Source organism: Theobroma umbraticum, unplaced genomic scaffold, assembly GCF_002168275.2.
Source record: "Theobroma umbraticum cultivar Fairchild unplaced genomic scaffold, ASM216827v3 scaffold_56.0, whole genome shotgun sequence".
Classification (NCBI taxonomy): Eukaryota; Viridiplantae; Streptophyta; class Magnoliopsida; order Malvales; family Malvaceae; genus Theobroma; species Theobroma umbraticum.
Window position 1 is genome coordinate 5594356 of NW_018397256.1, and position 20095 is coordinate 5614450.

The 20095-nt window shown below is 32.7% G+C and overlaps 2 protein-coding genes across 2 annotated transcripts; one reads left to right on the forward strand and one right to left on the reverse strand.

Moving 5' to 3' along the window:
* The first annotated feature begins 1767 nt into the window (after positions 1 to 1767).
* LOC110411615 (uncharacterized) lies at positions 1768 to 2161 on the forward strand. Its single transcript, XM_021421845.2, has one exon. The coding sequence runs from the start codon at positions 1783 to 1785 to the stop codon at positions 2008 to 2010; it is 228 nt and encodes a 75-aa protein (XP_021277520.1). The 5' UTR covers positions 1768 to 1782; the 3' UTR covers positions 2011 to 2161.
* Positions 2162 to 2694: 533 nt separating this feature from the next.
* LOC110411527 (auxin canalization protein (DUF828)) lies at positions 2695 to 5633 on the reverse strand. Its single transcript, XM_021421723.1, has 8 exons — positions 5410 to 5633; positions 5226 to 5303; positions 5058 to 5126; positions 4618 to 4975; positions 3474 to 3641; positions 3245 to 3294; positions 3045 to 3093; positions 2695 to 2915 (listed from the first exon to the last, which is right to left on the reverse strand). The coding sequence occupies exons 1-8, from the start codon at positions 5587 to 5589 to the stop codon at positions 2695 to 2697; spliced, it is 1173 nt and encodes a 390-aa protein (XP_021277398.1). The 5' UTR covers positions 5590 to 5633.
* Between the last annotated feature and the right edge of the window lie 14462 nt (positions 5634 to 20095).

The following is a 20095-nucleotide window of genomic DNA, read 5'->3' on the forward strand; positions in this document are numbered from 1 at the left end:
TTTGGACAACAACACAACAGGCCAGCTGTTGAGAAATCCTGTAGTGAAACTGTGTATTCTTTTGCACTTGTCTCAACATGAATCCAAGCATCTCCACTGGAAGAGTTGTAATTTCAGATCAGGAACACTGGTTTTGTATGGATATATTTCAAAGGTCATCTTGGATGCAGTGAACTGTACTTGAAATGCTAGCTTGTCCTTTTTTAAGTTGGCCTACTTGGCTCAACTAGCTACATTCTTTGAACCCCATCCACATCGAAATCCAGCAGCTAAATTGCACTCTGCCCATAATGGAAAACTCTATACCATACATGTTCAGCTGATTTGCCAGTTCGTGTTGAAGTTATGGGCTTCTACCTGCTGTAAAACAGTCTGAAATCTACATTCAATCAATCTCTTGTTGGTGGGTAGGATAAACAAGACCCACTTGCAGCTCTCATCAGATCCTTAAATGGGAGAAAAGATATGCAAGGAAGGACCACATTTCTGGAAATATTCATGTACTTAATGGATTATCAAAGGCTCCATTTTCCTGGATCAGTTTTTCCATGGTATATTGAGAAAAAAGACAAAGCTGATCAGTTGGTAGATAGAAATTTAAAAATGCTGGAAAAGACTATACAATTCTACTTGCTCTGGTCTTGTCACAATTCAGAAGGACCTCAAAGAGTCAAGGTTCAGGCGCCCCCCCCCTCGGAGAATAACCAGCAGATTTTATACAGATGGATGGGGTAGCTGCAAAAGAACAAAGCTTTATTAGGTGGTTGGGTTGGTTGACAAATATCTCAAATGAGGCTAAACAGGCTTTGTTGCAGAGAAAAGGAATCTGAAGTACATTGCAGAATATGAGAAATGAGATGAGGAGACATGGACTGCAGAAAACATGCCCACCACCTAGACATAATGTGGTCCTGGCCAACATGGTTGCCATCATTTTATGATCCTGCAAAAGTTGTCGCATCAGATAGGCAACCCATGTCTTCGACATAATTACTAGATTATAAGTTAAGCTCCATCAACAATAAAGATGATTCGGTTAACAAAAGGATCTACATATAACCCAAATTCCAAAATATAAATGCAGATTAGCTAAAGTGTATCTATTTGTAATTAATGTGAAACAAAGGAGGGGATTGCTTTTTACTAAAGGAAAAATGCTGGATTCAGTACCATTAAGTCGATGTTGTAATGACTTTTTCATCACTTTTGTCACAGGAAACAATTTTACAAAGTCCCATTTTGTACTTTTTCTATTTATATATCTCTAACTAGTGGCACACACACACACACATTAATTTATTTATTTTATAATTTTTGTTTCTTGGGGCGAGGGGTGCAGTGTCGAAATTAATATGGTTTTCTGAGAGGAAACATTTAAATTGTCCTAATGTAGTGCACCATGCTTTGTTGTCTACTGAATTCACTTCCAAAAACAAATCCTGAGGCTAGTTCCAGCTTCTTGTGTTCCTTTTAGTTTTATTGCCTCCCTTTAATTATAGTTAAACTTTACGGCATACTGTCAAGTGAGCGGAAATTTAGAGTTTACTACTAAAGCTGTGTATGGAGATATACAGTGATGTTCACTAGGTGACAACTGACAAGTACTGAAAAAGCCTCAGACAGCAATTTGCTCCATATCTCCCCCATCTTGAGCTTTAAAGGTTGAACTATTAAATGGCCCCAAGCAAGTGAGTCATCTACATAGACTCCTTTGGCGAACAACGAATTTCCAAGCTCCAAATTTTTCTTGCACTTGACAAGAAAAAAGCTTGCTTCTTGTCCATGAATCAAAGAACTCAAAGGACAAGAATGTATCGCCTAGTGTTGAGAAAAAAAGTGAAGCTTGTTAAAGTTTCAATGCATAGAAATCTTTGTACTCTGCGAAGGATCGTTCCAGGTTGCGAGGAGGCTGATTTAGAAACCATGTTTCAGAGGTCTATCGAGCATATTATCAAATTAAAGTCACTAGTTTATGCTCTCAGAAGCCTTGCAAACTCCTATGGTGTATGACTGGATTTATTCCTGGAATTATCTACAATTGCATCAACTGTAAGTTTCAATTTCTTGTAACATAGAATTGGCCAAGCAGAATATATTTCTGAAGCATCCTAAGTGTATTTTAGACAACAAATGTCAAGGCATATTATCATTTATCTTTCAGAATCCTAAGCTTGTTTTTATGTTGCTACTCTTTCTGCATTCGGTTTTAATGGATTAGATTGATTATCTGGCCTAAAATTCTTCTAGATACCATAAATAATTGTTTATGTCTTTTAATTACCCTCCAGTGATCTTGAACTCTTGATTGCTATTTCTTTTAAAAACTAATAAACAACCAATGATATATATATATATATATATGCGAATGGCGTAGCTCAGTGCAACTTTAGGCGCCATGATTGTAAAGTTTGCTTTGAGAAGTAGTATATATCAATTCCTTTTCTCTTATAGTAGTTAGCAGAGGAGATCCAAAGTGTAAAGATTTGAGTAATAACTAGGTTTGATCAATTCTTGTTGGCGGCGACAGCTTGAGGCAGTTCTTGGCAATTAAATTGTGCTGCTCTCTCAAGATTTAACAAGAGAAGTCCACATACTTATGTCCAATAAGAGTTATTACAAAGTAAATCAATATACAATACTATTACAAATATCCAAAATAGATTGATGCAGAACATCACCAAAAACACAGTAACTTCAGTTTTTGTAGAATTGAACTTCATATTTGGTAAAAGAAGTGGAAAGCATAAGCATATGATTAATGGTTGTAGCCCATGTCTTGTAACTCTGGTAATCATCTACCATGTCTAGCTTAATCGTCCCCAAATTTGTGGTCAACAGGATTAGATAACATGTATCCGTAGTCTCATCAGCTTCAGGATCTCTATACAATTCAGCATGCAGATCCATTACAGTGCCTAAATTAAAGAATCCAGATTTTGATCAAATTCCATGTGATCGTACTCTTTAAACAACTTGTTTGTAAAATGTAATGGAGTGCTAAATGAAAAGAAAAGGGGTGAAATGATGAAAAATGTGTGACTCACATTCTTTCTTGCTTTTTAAAAGGCTGAGCTTCCTTAGTTTAAGAATAACCTGCCAAGTGTATTATATGAATAAAAAATCAATTAAGGACTAAGGCAGCAGCTAATTATAAACAAATATTCGCACGCCAAGAGAGCATTTCATTCAATGCATTCAGTTATTGTTAATTTCTGAAGTAGGGGCTTCAGCTTCATAGGCTGACCTTTGATTCACCGTCCAGGACGATGGACACCGATCTGACCCTGTACTTTCCTGTTTAGGAATAGCATTAACTGATAAGGAAAATAGAATCAAAGCTCCAAACGTTAATTATTTTCTCAAATGGAATAAATGGCATATCTTTTGATGCTCTATCAAGTTCAGATGATCAATTTCATAGTTTTGTTAGTTATTTTTTTTTCAGAATATTAGAGTATAAAAGATCTACTCACCATCTGGTGTTTCTACACCTAGCTCAGCACCCTTTGCTAGCATTGACCTGCACTTCTCAAACTCGAAAGGAAAATCATTGCTGTCCTCAATTGGCAGGACGGGGGCGCTACCATTCAATCCGTTCTTGCATCCTGTTCTTGATTTAAGGGTAGCAGCTCCTCTTAATGCTACAATAATTTATTAGGAGGAAAAATTAGAATCAAGAATAAGTTATGAACATTAGCAGAGATTAACGCTTTATGCTAGCTACAATACAATCATTTATGTTCTTTTCTTTTTCAGTTTCTTAATTGTTTATTTTTCTTTTCTTTTTTCTTTTACACAATATTTTTTTAAATATAAAATTGCGAGATTTAGTTAATTTTGAGATTGAATTTTTTTTAACATCATATTTATTTACTGTCAAATTAAATTTTAATTCAATTACATACTAAATTTATTAAACTTATCTTCAATTCAATTATTTATTTGCTGTGAGATAAATGTATTAAATTATTTTTAGTTAAAATAAATCAATTACCTTCAGTTTAATTTGAAAAAAAATGTTGAGTGATAAAAAATGGATTAAAACAAAGAAAAAATTGGAAAAAGCGGGGAAAGGAGAAATAAAAAGAAAACAAACAAAATGAGGATACTTTAATACTTAAAGTTAATTTTGAACAAATATTAATTGGACTAATGATAAAAATTAATGGAAGAAATTTTATTTTGGTAATTATTTTTTGTGATTGAATTATATATAATTTAATACATATTTGAATTATGATTTAACCTAAATAAATTTAAAATTGATAATAATTAAAGATAATTTTAAAACTGATTAAATCTTTCAATCCTATTCATAACTACTTAAATCTCAAAATTTTGTAACTAAAAACAAAAAAGTCTTGGACAAAATAAAAAGAGAAATAAAAAATAAAAAATGAAATAGAGAAATAAATAATAAAGGAATACATAGTTTTCATTTTAAAATTGGCTTGATAATTTGTACTGTTATTTTTTTTTCAAAAAAGGTTTAAGTAAATTTTCATCCTAACTTCATGGATAAAAAGGTGTTTTTTAAAGTAACTTCAAGGCACATACTCAGAGCAGTTTATTTGCAAAAATTGCAGATCAGGCATAAAATATAATCTTTATACTTACATGTATTAGCAGCAGCAGTTAGCGTTAGGATATCACTCGCACTGGTACCACTCATGGCCGAACCTATAAGGCTGCCAAGCTGCTCCTTCTTTGCCCCCATTGCTTCTGCCACTTTGGCACATTGTGCTGCAACCAGAGCAGCTGCTGAGGCTACTGCAGCCTCCCTGGTTGGGTTACAATCCTCCCTTTTGGAGTTCTCAGCCGCAATTGCAGCCAGTGCAGCTGCTAATCCTGCCACTGACATTGCAGCGTGCACTTCAGCTCTTTGTAGTCTCTCTTCTTCCTTCCGCTTTGCTCTCATCTCCTTCAACCATTTCTTGATTGAAAGACCCTTAAAGGGGACTATCTTCCAGGGCATCTGCTCATATACATGAGGAGTTTTAAGGCTCTTTTTCAAGAACAACTACAAAGAAATAGAACCAAGTACCTAAACCACCTACCCATTTCTTTCGCAAACAGCTGTTGTAGTTCAGTTCTGGATGCATTGCTTGTTGCATCCATATCCATGACTGAAGATAAAATGAACAATCCATTGTTTTAATTGAAGGTAAAGAAATAAAAAATACTATTAATTTTGACAATGCCAATAGCATTAATTGAACTGTTACCTTCATATCATTGGATTTCCATGGTGGCAAAGACGACTTGAAATCAGTAGCATCGATCTTTGTGCTTTTCTCCATCTTCTGCAAGTTACAAAAGCTTGAATTGAATTTTTCTTTTTCGCCCTTAGCATATAAATTGCAACATGTGCAACGTAAGCCAACATATTGTTGCAGTTTGAGTACTCACCGTTAAAGACATTGGTGTTTCACTCTCAAATTTCTTGATTGGATTGTCTAAGACAACAATAGATTGATCATGTAACTCAGGTTGGAGAGCTTGAACCGCAAAGTTGCACCATGCACGCGAAAGAAAATCCATTGTCTCGGGATATGCCTCAGAAGGCGATGGCTTGGCGTTGAGATCCATACAACTAGGTGCAGAGGATTATCGAAATGAGCTTAACAGAATGGCAAAAGGCTTATTCCTGTTCAGATATAGAAAAAACTCCAACTCTAAGCAATATGCTAAATCAGCAGCACCTTAATGCTATGATGTGAGTTCACTAAACATTGCTTATGTGCCTCTATATATCATTACCGTTGGTGGGACTTTGATAAATTTAACAGATTAAAATCAAGCAACCACATCATGCATGTTTAAGACCAATGTAAAGGAGGCAGGGGTTATGAAGTACAGCTTGTTTCTGTCCTCGCCTGAATACAGAAATGCTTCTGGAAAAGAAAATCAGACAGATGGGATGTTACAGGTGGAAAGGTTAACTAAATGTTCACAAATATATAAACATTAAGTTTCAGACAAGGGGGGACCTACTTGGAATAATGGGATTTTAGAGATTTTCAGATTTTGATTGGGTTGGAGTGGGAGGTCCTCAAAGATTCAATGAGAGACTTCACATGCTAACCACTGTAGAGGCAATGGATAGACTAGTAGAAGAGAATCATAAAGGGAAATCAAGAGGCCCCTTCTCTTTTCAACTTTAAATGAAAACCATATTTTCAAGCTAAGTATGATGAAGATTTAGATTGAAGTGATAGATTACTTAGCTAGAGCTGTCTAAATAGGGCCAGCAAATTAGCTCCTAGCCAAACAGGCTTAAAAAGGAAGGATTGCGAGACATTATAACCTAAGCACTCACACTCGGGCCAACATTGAGAAAAGGAAGTAGACATGTATCATTGGAGTTAAAATTGACAAACAAAGGAGTAGACAAGCATCATTAAACTTAAACATTTCTTGATTAAAATAAAGCTTGCGTGATTAGTAACAATTCAAATGATCTTGCTAAAGATTAACTTTTCGTATTAAATTGCAGTATGGGTGTTTGTTGGATAGCTATTCCACATAAAAATGGAGTAAGGGGTCACCTTTACTCTATTTCATTGAAGAAAATTTGTGAACTTTTGGAGATTTGGTTAAAGGTGTGCTCATTAGACTCATGTGACAGGCTAATAATTTATGAGCTATTAGATGCCTATATCTCAATGGTTGTTGTAACCAACAGAATCAGCCAATGAGCCTAGCGCCAATGCACCATTCAGTCTATTGCTTTATTTGCCACTAGACAAAGCTCAAAGTGGAACAGTTTTTGAATTTTGAGCAGTAATATATATCTTTTTTTGGGATAACAGGGGATAGCCCCTAACCACAAGTTAAAAACATGGGAATTTTGCGTGCATATAACATATAATTCCATTTGAATGCAAGGAGAGGTTTGCCCAATAAATATACATGGCTTTAGAGTTATAGATAGCAATAATTAACTCAACATGCAGATAAAGCTCAATCTTCAATTGACATGTAGATAACGCTTAATCCAAGAATAAGAAACAAGTATAACAGAAGAAATAAATAAACATTAAGGATGATATATTTAAATCTGCAAATGGGATTATGTTTTATCTAAACTAGAATTTTGATAATTGTTTTATCAACTAAAATTTTGATAACTATCTTATCTTATTATCTTTGTGTTATAAATACACCATTGTCAAATAGAAGTACAAAGATAGTTTTATTTCATATTTAATGTTCTATATTGAATTTTTTATGGTATTAGAGCCATTGTAAGCTCCAACAAGTTAAGAATATATTTTTTTTTCTCAACTAATCATGTCTTCTTCAAGCTCAAAAAATACAACTTGCTTTCCAACAACCTAATTTAATCCTACACTTCTTTTCGCTAATCTACAATATCCCTTGATCATTATTAATGCTGCTACATACTTACCTATAAAACTCACTCGTCTCAACTTTTCTTCATGGAGAACTCAATTAAAGTCTCTTTTAATTAGATATAAGTTATTGGGATATGTGGATGGTTCCACCCCTTGCCTTCCAGCCATGATACGACAAGAAAGTTTTAACCCCTTTTTCTTATTGTTAATACAGAATATGATCATTGGGTCAAACAAGAACAACCATTACTTCATGGTATTATTTCATATGCTATAGAAAGTGTTGTGCCTTTCTTTGCCTCTATTGAAACTTCTTTTGATGCTCAAATCAAAATCAATAAGTTGTATGCTAACAAGTATAGATCTCGAATGATGAACTTAGGAGAAAAACTTACTAAATCCAAAGGCACCAAGACAGTTGCCTAATACTTCCAAAATTTCATAAACATTGCTAATGAACTTGCATTGGTGAATTCACTTGTAAATGAAGATAAACTTGTCATCCATGCTTTACTGAAATTGGTAGATGTTCAATTTATTGATAGATGTTCTTCAAATTTTGATAGACAGGCTTATCTATTAATAGATTATTTATCAATAGATGAAAAACATCTATCGATAGTTTTATTCTAGCATTTAGACCTCAAAAACAATGAACATCTATTGAGAATAATTCAAAAAGGTCTTGACTTGCATCTATCAATAGATACGGCACATCTATTGATAAATGGCCACTTGAAAGCACTCTACAAGGACATTGACTTGCATCTATCAATAAATACTTACATCTACTGATAGATTGATATGAATTTGAAATTTTTGAAGGGAATTTATCAATAGATCGTGAAATCTATTAATAGAAGGTGATTGTTGGAGCTTGGAACAAAGTGCAAAACAACTATTTTCACATTAATGCACCTCCAACCACCTCTGAAGCTTCAGCAACTATAAATATAAGCTCCCACCATATTTATTAACATTGGAAGGCTTTCAAACACAACAAAGGGAAAAGATTTCTACTCTCAACATTTATTAGCACTTTCACTTCTCACATTTGTGCAAATCTTCAAATTGTATCATTTATTGTGCTTTAAATCCTTAGTTCTCCTTTTATCAAACATTTGCACTCATTTGCCATTTGAGCCTTTGGTGGGCATATTAGCTTTTTTCTTTTCATTTATTACAAACACTTGAGGGTTTCACCTTAACCATTAAAAGGTAGATTGTGTGTTATACATTAACTAAATAAAAGGTAGAAGAGGTTTAGTCTTATCCTTGAAAAGACATTTGTTAAGGTTATGCTTGATCTATAAAAGGCATTGTAGGCAAGAAGGACAAACTTTTATAAAATTCTTGTGCTGCCTCTATCTTTTAATCCATTTTAATTTAGATTAAAATTTCTCATCATCTTGATCAAGTTCAAAGAAGTCTTTCCATTTAAGAAAAACTTTAATTTTCTAAAATTAGCTAGAATGTTTGAAAGATTCTAATTCTCCACCTTCTTGGAATTACTCATATTGAGTTTATTGCACTAATAATTGGTATCAAAGCTAGGGCTTAATCTTACAGGTCTAACAACCTTGAATGATCCAAAAGCAAAGCCCAACATATCAAGATGGAATCCACCTTAGTTGTTCTTGGTGAGGGTCACTTTATTTAAAAACCTTTATTCTTCTCAAGTATAAATTACCCTTATTTGAAAAAAGAATGGAGATATTCATTCAATCAATAGATCTTGAAGTTTGGAATGTTATTTTAGATGGTCTTCATGTCCCTACTAAGGAAGTAAATGGACAAACAATTGTTAAAACTAGAAAAAAGTGGGATGACAAAGAAAAAAAGTTGAAACAAATAAATTGCAAAGCCTTCAATACTCTTCTTTGTTCTCTTAGTACTAATGAGTTCAATAAAGTATTTATGAGTGAAATTGAAGAATAAATTTGGGATACCTTAGAAACAATCTACAAAGGAATAAGCCATATTAAGAAATCCAAAATAAGACTTCTTAAACATGATTATGAGCTATTTAAGATGAATGAAGGTGAAACTATAAACCAAATGAATGAGAGATTCACCAACATAGTTAGAGGTTTGAAGGTCTTAGGAAAAGACTTCCTAAATGCCTAATTAGTTAAGAAGATACTCTAAAGTTTTCTCAAGTCATGGAGACCATAAATGATAGCAATAGAAGAAGCATGAAACCTAAATGATTTTCAACTAGAAAAGCTTGCAAGATCTTTACTTACCTATGAGATGACCCTAAAACATAAAAGTTCTCTAGATGATGAAAAGAAAAAAGACATTAAGAAGAAAGGAATAGAATCCATAATTGAAGAAGATGAAAGTGAAAAGGATGAGGACATAACCATGCTAATCAAGAGGTTCAACAAATTTATGAAGAGGAACTATAGAGGTAAGAGACCCCTTAGAAAAGATATGCCAAAAGAAAAACATGGCAAAGATCACTTGATATACTATGAATGTAGAAAATTAAAACACACCAAGTATGAATACCCAAACAAGAAGAGTGCTTTAAAGAACTTCAATAAAAAAGCCATAGATACCACTTGGAGTGATAGTGATGAATCTCAAGATGAAGAAAATGAACTTGCCAACCTTTACTTCATGGCACTAGAAGACACCAAGGTATGCTCTACCTCTTCTAATACTAGGTCATGTACTTTAGATCAAGACTCATATTCATTTGATAAATTACAAGATACATATGATGATTTAGTATTTGAGTTTGAGGAAAAGACATTGAAATACAAGAACATTATATCCAAGCTTAAAGTAGAAAATGAATTCTTAGTCAAGACAAAGATTGAACTAAAAAGAATAGTCAAGGACTTGAAAATTAAGAGAAATGAGTTGAAAAAGAAAAATGATAATTTGAAAATGTTTATTTGGATTAAAATATTGAGACTTAAAATAAAAACCCTTCTATCATACTGGTGGAGTTTAAATCAAATCCATCACTTAAGAAAATTAACCTGAAATTGTGACTTGTGGTGTCTCGGGTCAAGATTCTATCTTTAGTATAACTCAAATAATACACATTTTTATATTATTATCATATGTATTTCTAAAAATGAAATATTTTATTATTTTATTTTTAGAAGCCCAGATATTCTGTGTCCTTTTTTACGAGCATCATCCTTAAGATTTTCACTTTTATAGCGTTAACTAATTTCAAAATATTACTTAAAAGTAAAACTTCAAGTTTATTTATTTCTTATATACCTATATATATTTTACCATATAATATTTTATATAACTACATATTTTATAAAAAAATTGCATCGTATATATTAATGGAAGAAGAAACTAAAGAAACAAAATAAATAAACATAAAACAAATATAAAATCAAACAAATCCAAAAAGCACAGAAACAAACCAAACCCAATAAACCAAAGGATCCAAAACAATAGCAAAGTTTGGGCTATGGACTGCCCAAGGGACTCGACTTCCATGAACAAGCTTGCATTGTTTTTTCTTTGGGCGCACTTTATTGATCAAACTTGACATGAGCAAGGGCCGACTGTAGGTTTGCTCAATCAAAGCCTAAAATGGCAGCTCACTCGGCCTCAAGCCCACCAGCAATGGAGCACACACGTTGGCTGCTTTGGACACCTCCCCACACGACTGACATGATGTCGTTTAGCTGCTCTTTCCCTCAGCCGAAACCCTAGCTGTGAACGGTATGTTTCTCCAGAGACATTGATTTTTGCAAATCTACCTGCAGACTTAACCCGTTCTCCCCAAATGCAAAACTTTGGCAGATCTTTGAAACACCACACGGCCACCGCACTGTCGTTGCAAATGACTTAACCTTTGACCTTTCTTTACTATTGAACACTGCTACAACCCATCATAACTTTGATCTAACCTAAACCTCTGCATATCTATTCCCAACAACCTAAAGAAAATTTTAAACCTTTTCTGAAACTATCTCAACCATAAAACAAGAAAATAACCTCATTTTTCAAAAGGGTTTTCATTGCTCCGTTTTTCATTTTTATTATCTTTTTTTCTAGTTTTTCTCATTTTTTCTTGTAGTTGTTTTAAGGTTTAGGGTTCAAAGTTAATTTTTCCTAAACCCTAAACTAAAGAAAATTTTAAACCTTTTCTGAAAATATCTCCCTTTGCTAGATCTAGGGTATTTTCGTTTTTTCTTTTTCCTCTCTCTATTTCAACTTTTTTTAGTGATTTTTATAGGTGTTCTTTTAGAATCTTTCATTTAATTGCAAATCCTTTCATGTTAGTATTATTTGGTTTGATTTGATTTGATTTTGTTAAAGGTCGATTTAAGGGATTGTGGACAAATTTTATAGATTGGAAATGGGAAGATATTTTAGGGATTTGGCAAAGGGAGGAGAGGGCGATCGCCATTATTTAAATTAATTTGTAATTACTAATAATCTTTCTAAACCGCTCCATTTGGACTTGGATTTAAGCTGCTTTGTACTTCCACGTGAAAAAGGGTTCAATGCAATTGAAATTTTACGTCAAACAAATGAAATAAAGTACAATATAAAATAGACAAAACAAAATCAAAGTAAAATAAAATAAAAGAAACTTAAATCGACGCGGACAAAAAGTGTTCACAGTTCCAAATAGACGTGGAAACTACATTTCTCACAAGACAAATCAATGAAAAAATCTACATTAATCAACTAGTAGGCTTTCAAGCCAAAGGAAAAGAACCCAAATGTGTGTTGCTTGAAATGTTTTAACCATGCCTTAAAACAATCATCGTGCCAATGGTATCTTTGCTCTCATCAAGCCATCTTTTCCATAAGATTTATGATGTTTGAAGAGGATCATCTATCTCTCCTTTGTTCCTTAATCTGCTCTTTTAATTCTTAATTTTGTGGCTTTATATTGCTTACAGCATGGTTGGTTCATTCCCCTTTATTCTAATCCTTCTTTAACACCTTATTTGGTTGGAAGAAATAAGGAATAGAGTAAAAAAAATTAATGAACAAAATTATCTTTCAATTTTTTTAAGAATTATCATGCTATAAAATTGCTTTTTATTCATTTTTTACAATTTCTTTCTTTCTCTACCCAACTGCCGATCTCTTTCTCTCAATAAATTAAAATGAATTTAAAATTAAAATAAAAAAATTAAAATGAATTTAAAATAAATAGATTTAACTTTTAACTATAAATTAAAAAAAATTACTATTTTAAACTTGAAATTAAATAAAAATTTTAATTATAAATTTTTTATATTTTAATATATTAAAATAAAGAATAAAATAATCTAATAATGTTAACTTGTTAAGTATAACTTATTAATATTTTGAATGATATATAAATTTTTAATATTATGTAAATTAAAATAAATAATCATATTAAAATTTAAATAAAAATTTATTAATTTTTTAAAACATTTATTAAAATAATTAAATATTATAATAAAAAATAAAAAAGAAAAAAATTAAAATGAAGTTAAAATAGAAAGGTTTAACTTTTAATTATAAATTACAAAAATTTAATATTTAAAACTGAAAATAAATTAATATTTTAATTATATACTTTTTATATTTTAATATTTTTAAAATAACGAATAAAATAAAATTATAAAATTAATGATTTAATTATATATTATTAATATTTGAAATGAAATATAAATAATTAATTTCTTGTAAATTAAAATAAATATTTATATTAACATTTACATAACAATTTATAAATATTTATAATAAATTATTAAAATAATAAATATTTTAATTTAAAACTTAAATATTATAATAAAAGATTGTTTTGTTATTTATCACTTATTTCTTAATTATTCTTAAAATTATTCTAGCCACCCATACATTAGAATAATTGATAATAATAATTTCTATTTATTTCATTCCCATGAACCAAATTACATAATAATTGTTAATCTCTTATTTTATTCCTATGACAATTCCATTTTCATTTTATTGCCTCTTACGAATCAAAGACACCCTTAATGTTTTATATGTTTAATGCTTAATGAAATTTAGCACTTTGTTTAACACTCCGTGGTCCGCATCCTATCAATTTCCGACACCAATTCATGCACCTGACTCCGCCTTAAAAAATTTGGGCTTGTCCAGAACCAAAAAAATGTGTTGGGCTTATCAGGCACGAGTTCAAAAGTGAATTAAGGTTAGCTTTGAAAGCCAATAAATTCGTCTTTGCTTGTTCTAGATTGTTAGGAGATGACTACAAACAAAGAATAATTCAAATCCTTTGAGTCATACTTTATCTCCTCAATCATAAGACTTGTTTCAGTTTATTTCAAATTCAAATATAATATTATCATGTACAGCTTCTTTATATATTAACTTGCATTCTATCACGCTGATGATAATATAAAATTTTTTCATTTCAAATATTTTATATGGTATCAGGAGCACTTTCTCTCTAACGAGATTAAGATCCATGGCCAATTCTACAACATCCAAACACCCTCTTCCATCGAGCATTGAACCAACATGTGTCTCTGTGGCAATGAAGTCTCCTGAATGGCGTGAGGCAATGAGTAATGAATTCAATGCATTACTTGCTCAAGGAACTTGAGATTTAGTTCCTAAAGACAAGTCACAAAATGTTGTTAGCTGCAAATAGGTATTCCACATTAAAAGAAACCTAGATGACTCAATATCATAGTATAAAGCACGATTAGTGGCTAAGAGATTTCATCAACGGCTCGGAATTGATTACTCTCAAACATTCAGTCCGGTAATTAAACCAACCACAATTCGTTAGGTCTTCTCTATTGCTCTTCAAAATCACTGGTCCATTAAACAATTGGATGTGAATAATGTCACTTGACTGAAGAAGTTTTCATGACTCAACCACTTGGCTTTATCAATCCAGAATTTGCTAACCATGTTTGTTGTCTAAAAAAATCAATATATGGGCTCAAACAAGCTCCCAGGGCCTAGTTCAATGCTCTACTCTCTTTTCTGTCCTCTCATGGCTTCCATGTCACCAAATTAGACTCATCTCTTTTTATTCTCCATCAAGGTAACACCCTCTTATATGCACTTGTATATTTGGATGGCATTTTAATCACTGGTTCTTCCCTGTCTGTCATCAATCATTGTATTTCCTCTCTGGCCAAGCAATATTCAATAAAAGATATGGGCTCTCTTCATTTCTTTTTAGGCATATAGGTCATTCTTACCAAAACAGCTTTATTTCTCAGCCAGCACAAATATATCCGTGACCTTCTGGAACAAACAACTATGGCTTATGCAAAAGAAGGTCAAACTCCACTTTCCACCAGCACCTTTCTCACTTTGCATGATGTCACCCCATCCGTGGACTCATCTCAATATATGAGTATTATCGGTGCACTCCAATATCTTTCAATGACTGGGCTTAACATTGGATATCCACTGAATCATCTTGCTCAATCTATGCACAAGCCCACTGCCATACACCTGACATCTCTCAAACATCTTTTGCTGTATCTCAAAGCCACCATATTCCATGGTCTTCACCTACACAAAGGCCAACTCTCCTCTCTCTATGCTTTTGGTGGTGCTGATTAGGCAGGCAACAAGGATGATTACATGTAAACATCAACACATTTGGTCTTCTATGGTGGCAACCTCATTTCCTGGAAATCCTCCAAACAGCGTGTAGTAGCTCGATCATCCAATGAAAACATCAATCTTTAGCCACAACTGCTCTTGAACGAACTTGGGTCCAATCCTTGCATTGTAAACTTTGCATTCCAGTTCGACAGATTCCCACCATCTATTGTGATAATCTCAGCACCACTTATCTTTCTCTAAATCTAGTCATGCACAATCGGATGAAGCACATAGCAATTGATGTGCACTTTATTTGTGATCTTGTCCAGCAAGGAACGTTGCAAGTTCAACATGTTTCTATATCATATCAGCTTGCAGATTGTCTCACCAAACCTCTGTCCAAACAACGTCATCATCTTCTCAAGCACAAGATTGGTGTTTTGGATGGCACACCACTCTTGCGAGGACGTGTCAGCCAGATGACTCCACAAACAAAGGATAATTCAAATCCTTTGAGTCATACTTTATCTCCTCAATCGTAGGAGTTGTTTCAGCTTATTTTAAATTCATATATAATATTATCTTGTACAGCTTCTCTATATATTAACTTGTATTCTATCACGTTAATAATAATAAAAAAATTTTCCATTTTAAATATTTGATATGTTATTAGCTTTTGTGGCACATGATTGACACTTTAATTATAATGATATGTACAAAAAATTATATTTGAGAATTTAAAAATCTATTGAAAACAATAAATATTAATTAGGAAATATATAATTTATAACCTTTAATGAGATAATTAAACACATCTCTAGATCCTCTAACGATGTGGCAGACTTCTTGGCCAAGGGAAGGGTGGTTCGGCCTGTTGACTTCCTCTGGATTCATGATGGTTGCTCCTGATTTATAGCGCCCCTTTTAATGGCTCTGTCTGATATGCATTAAGCCTGCTGTTCTGATCTTTTGTTGTTGGCATTGGCCGTTGGAAGTTGCTGGGGTCTATTGTTAGCGGTTGTGTTCTATGTCTCGTGGCCTGGAATTTGGTAAATGCTGTGTACAGGTTCCCAGCAGCTGTGCCTTGATGAGGCTGCTGTGGTGATAGTTCTTCGATATTTACTTTACTGCAGGAGTTGTTCTCTGCCTTCATCCCCTAATTTTGAGCTTGGGTACCCCGATGCTGCAGTTCTTTTGTCCACTGCAGCCTGTACAAAGAGATGGTATGCTCTCTTTCGTTGTCTTGCATCTTCCATTAATGGAATCTTTCTCACAGCTTTCTTTTAAAAAAAGTATTTGATGAGATAGATAAACTTTTTATTAATTAAATAACAATTTCGTGAAATTTTCAAATACAAAATAAAATCATGAAAAAAATCATCATTAAGAAAAAGTAAATTCGCATGACAAGAAAGCATATCATACGGTAAAAATTGCTAACAAATACAATGTTCGCAAGTTTTGGTTGAAATACTATTTAGAATGGTGATGCTATTAAATAATTAAAAGCTCTTATAATTTTAACTTCTAAGAATAAATAGAATGGTAGATTATTTAAATAATTAAATTAGATTGGAATTATAAAGGCTAAATATGTATATAAGTCCCCGAACTACATTAAAAAAGTTAATTTAACCCTTATTCTTTTATAGTATTAAAAAAAGTGCTTGAATTTTTATTTTGGATCAAATAAGTCGCTTTTACTAATCATTGACTAATTTCTATTAATCAACGGTATAGTTAGTAATTTTTTATGTCACATCATTTGTCACATAATATGTTAACCTGTCATCTTGATGATGTCATTACGTGACATATGATGTTGTATAAAAAAAGTTAAAACACCCATCAAGTCCTTATACCTATATAGTTTATTCAATTTAATCTCTGTACTTAAAATCAAAGCAATTTAGTTTTTTTATTTTGAAATTACTTCAATTTAATCCTTCCCCCTAATGGCATCTAATTTTTTCGTTAAAAGAGATGATGTCAATACTGACGTGATACATTTTGTTGATGGAACATGTTACGTGGTACCAATGTGATGTCATGGTAGTGCCACATGGTACTAATATGATGGCGTGGCATTCATACGTCAACTTGTCAATGCCATGTGGTCAATGCCATATGGCAAGTCAAAAAAATTCTAAAAAATTTTGCGCCTCGTTATAAGGATGAAATTGAGCAAAAATATATTATATAGGGACTAAATTAAACAAAATTGAATGTTAAGGGACTAAATTGAAAATAAATTTAAAAAATACAAATAGTAGATGATAGATATTCTTAGGTTAAAATACCCCTACTCTCTGAGTTTTGATCGAAATTACATAAAAGTCTATTAGTTTCTAAATGGACACTCTGCCCCAAGAATACAAACACTATGAACAGAAGTTATGAAAAGATATGAGATTAGCATTGACATCAGCATTGATGTGGCATATTTTTATGATGTGATACCTACATGATGAGGTGGCATGCATTGTGGCATCGATATGATGATGTACAGTGCCACGTGGTACTAATATGATGATGTGGCATAGAAATATGACATATCAGTGCCACGTGGTAGGTAAAAAAATTTCAAAAGAAAATTTGCGCCAAAGATATAGTAGATATCTTAAGAGCACAAAGATTGTGATCAAGAAATGGTAGACAACAACCTTCAGGAACAACTAATAGAAAATCGACAATCTGGAAAATGAAATCCATAGAATAATGGTAGAATGGCAAAGTGATGAAGGTACTAATGTCGAGAAAAAAAAAAGAGAAGTGTTGAGAATGAAAAATGGAATATGGAAATCATATAGAGTAGAGGAAAGATCGTCACATCAAAAGTCAAGAACAAAATAATGCTTTCTATCATATTGTGACAGAAGGTGCGAGCTTCAAGGTGACGAATGACAAAACATTTAGTTTTGGCAAGACAAATGGGTAGAAGGAGTCATTCTTGGGACAGCTTTCCTTAGAATATTTGCACTCATGATAAATAAAGAGGGTACAAATGAAGAGTTCAATATACAAGAGGAAAACATGTGGAAACAGAACATTAAGTTGAGGAGGAACCCTTTTGATTAGGAGATAACTTAGTGTAATAGCTTGATACAAATAATAGGGACTTTTTGCCTTAGAAAAAGCTTACAAGTTAATACTTAGAAGGGAGCTATGGATGGTACTTAAATAGAGAGATCCTTTTACAAGTATTTTGTAAAATCAAATTTCTAAACACTCATATGGATTATCCTAGCTCCATTCATACTAAAAGCATTTTGTTGGCAAGCAAGCGAAGGAAGAGTAGCAGTGAAAAACTATTGTATAAGATAAGGGTGTTTGAAGGAAAAATCTAGTATAAATTACAATTTTGTAACATTATCAAATTGAGAATAACATAGTGGGTGAAAGCAAAATGACCAAAGGAAAACATATTACTTGCTAGTGTGTTTAAAGAGTCTCAAACAACGGTTGTCTCCAAAAAGATGGCTCCATAGAGGAAGGTTGGAATAAGCCTCCAAAAAAGTGGTTGAAATTTAAAGTAAATGAAGTGACAAAAGGTAACCTAGGCAAATTAGGTATTCGAAGAGTGCTAAGATGAGCTTGGTCACACTAAGGTCTTATTCTTAAAAGTAATTAGAGTGAGAAACTCAAATTGAGCAAAATTAACGGCAATGAGAGAAGCTTTCTTGATCTTTGCAACCTTAAATTGGACTAAGTCTTACGGTCTCATTGTGGAGAATGGTTCCATCAATGTTGTTAAACAGGGGCTAAATCTAAAAGAAGCTCCATGCAAACTTAAGAAGGCCATCTTGTATATTGAAAGCTAGAAAACCTAGTTGAACAACTCATTAAGAGTCCATACATTGAGGGAAGCAAATGGAATGTTAGATACGTTAGTAAAAAATGGGGTTAATAGGCAACAAAACCACTTAAAATTTTTTTTGTGAAAGAGATAACATTAAAAAAAAGATTAGCAAATAGCAAGGTGATGAAGGGGGGAATGGTTGGGTTTTAAGGATTATGACATAGGTGACACCCTCCTTAGAAGTGGACTAGATTGGCAAGTTTTGTGTTATTTTGTTTTGTATAAACATCAATTATTGTATATGGTATAGAATGGATCGAGTTTGGTTCCTAGGATGTTTGTCACCTAGATTTTTAGTTTATGTCCAGATTGGAATGTATTCAACTTATCACCATTATTTTATATAGTAAAGAAAAAGCAAGAGGGCTGTTTCTTGAGCCATCCTATGTTATCCCTTGAAGCCTGTGTAAATTTTGACTGAATGAATAGAAGGCTGTCACATCCCATTTCTTGGGGGGATTGTGACCAGCACATGGACCTAAATGAGCATAACCCATTAGGCCGAAGCAAGCCTCTTATCATAATATCATCAAACATTCATCATCACATGCAAAAACATCATATCACATTCATTAATGTACATAATTGTAATACATACATTCTTAAAACTTATTACACAATAAAAGAATTTCTTGACTTAATTATGTAAGCTCAACTTAATACATCTATATATGTATTAACAAGGGCCGCTGTCATAGTGCACGATAACATAAATGTTAAACATCATTAGCACCCTCGGGTGTCCATGCAGGCTCTCGAGCCATCATCACGAACTCATACATAACATTATTCATATAAGATGCCTAAACATTGGCAATATCAACATAAACATGTTCATAGTCTATAAACATAACATAAAGTAAAGACCGACTCGTCAGTGGAATGTGACTGACTCTTTAGGCATCAAGTGGCTGCCAGACACCTACCAAAGAATGAAGATTGGACACTAACATCCTCGAAATTGGCCACTATCAAATGTTATCATTGATCTGCAACAACATAAATGGAAAAAATAATATGTGCGTCATAAGACTCTGTGAGTGGACATGGGAAGGGGAAAAGCCAGGGTATAAAAGGATTTCACAAACATGCACTTGTAATCTCATGTCTTACATAAACAATTTAATCATAAAATTCATAAACCATGTTATTTGAATACATTTGAATAGCATTCGTATGAAAACATGTCAATATAGACCTTGAGGAATCCTTTACCTTTGAAATTCTCATCAAATTCAATCAAACAACCTATTTTGCACCAAAACTATCGATACATTCTTAAAGGTATCGATACTTTCATACATCTATCGATACATTAGTAAAATGTATGGATACCTCCCATACAGAAAGC

Coding starts and splice junctions, on each gene's coding strand:
- LOC110411615 (XM_021421845.2), top strand. CDS start 1,783: ATGAATCAAAGAACTCAAAGGACAAGAATGTATCGCCTAGTGTTGAGA.
- LOC110411527 (XM_021421723.1), bottom strand. CDS start 5,589: ATGGATCTCAACGCCAAGCCATCGCCTTCTGAGGCATATCCCGAGACA. Junction 5,304..5,409: donor AAACACCAATGTCTTTAACG/GTGAGTACTCAA, acceptor TGTAACTTGCAG/AAGATGGAGAAAAGCACAAA. Junction 3,094..3,244: donor TCCTGGACGGTGAATCAAAG/GTCAGCCTATGA, acceptor TACACTTGGCAG/GTTATTCTTAAACTAAGGAA.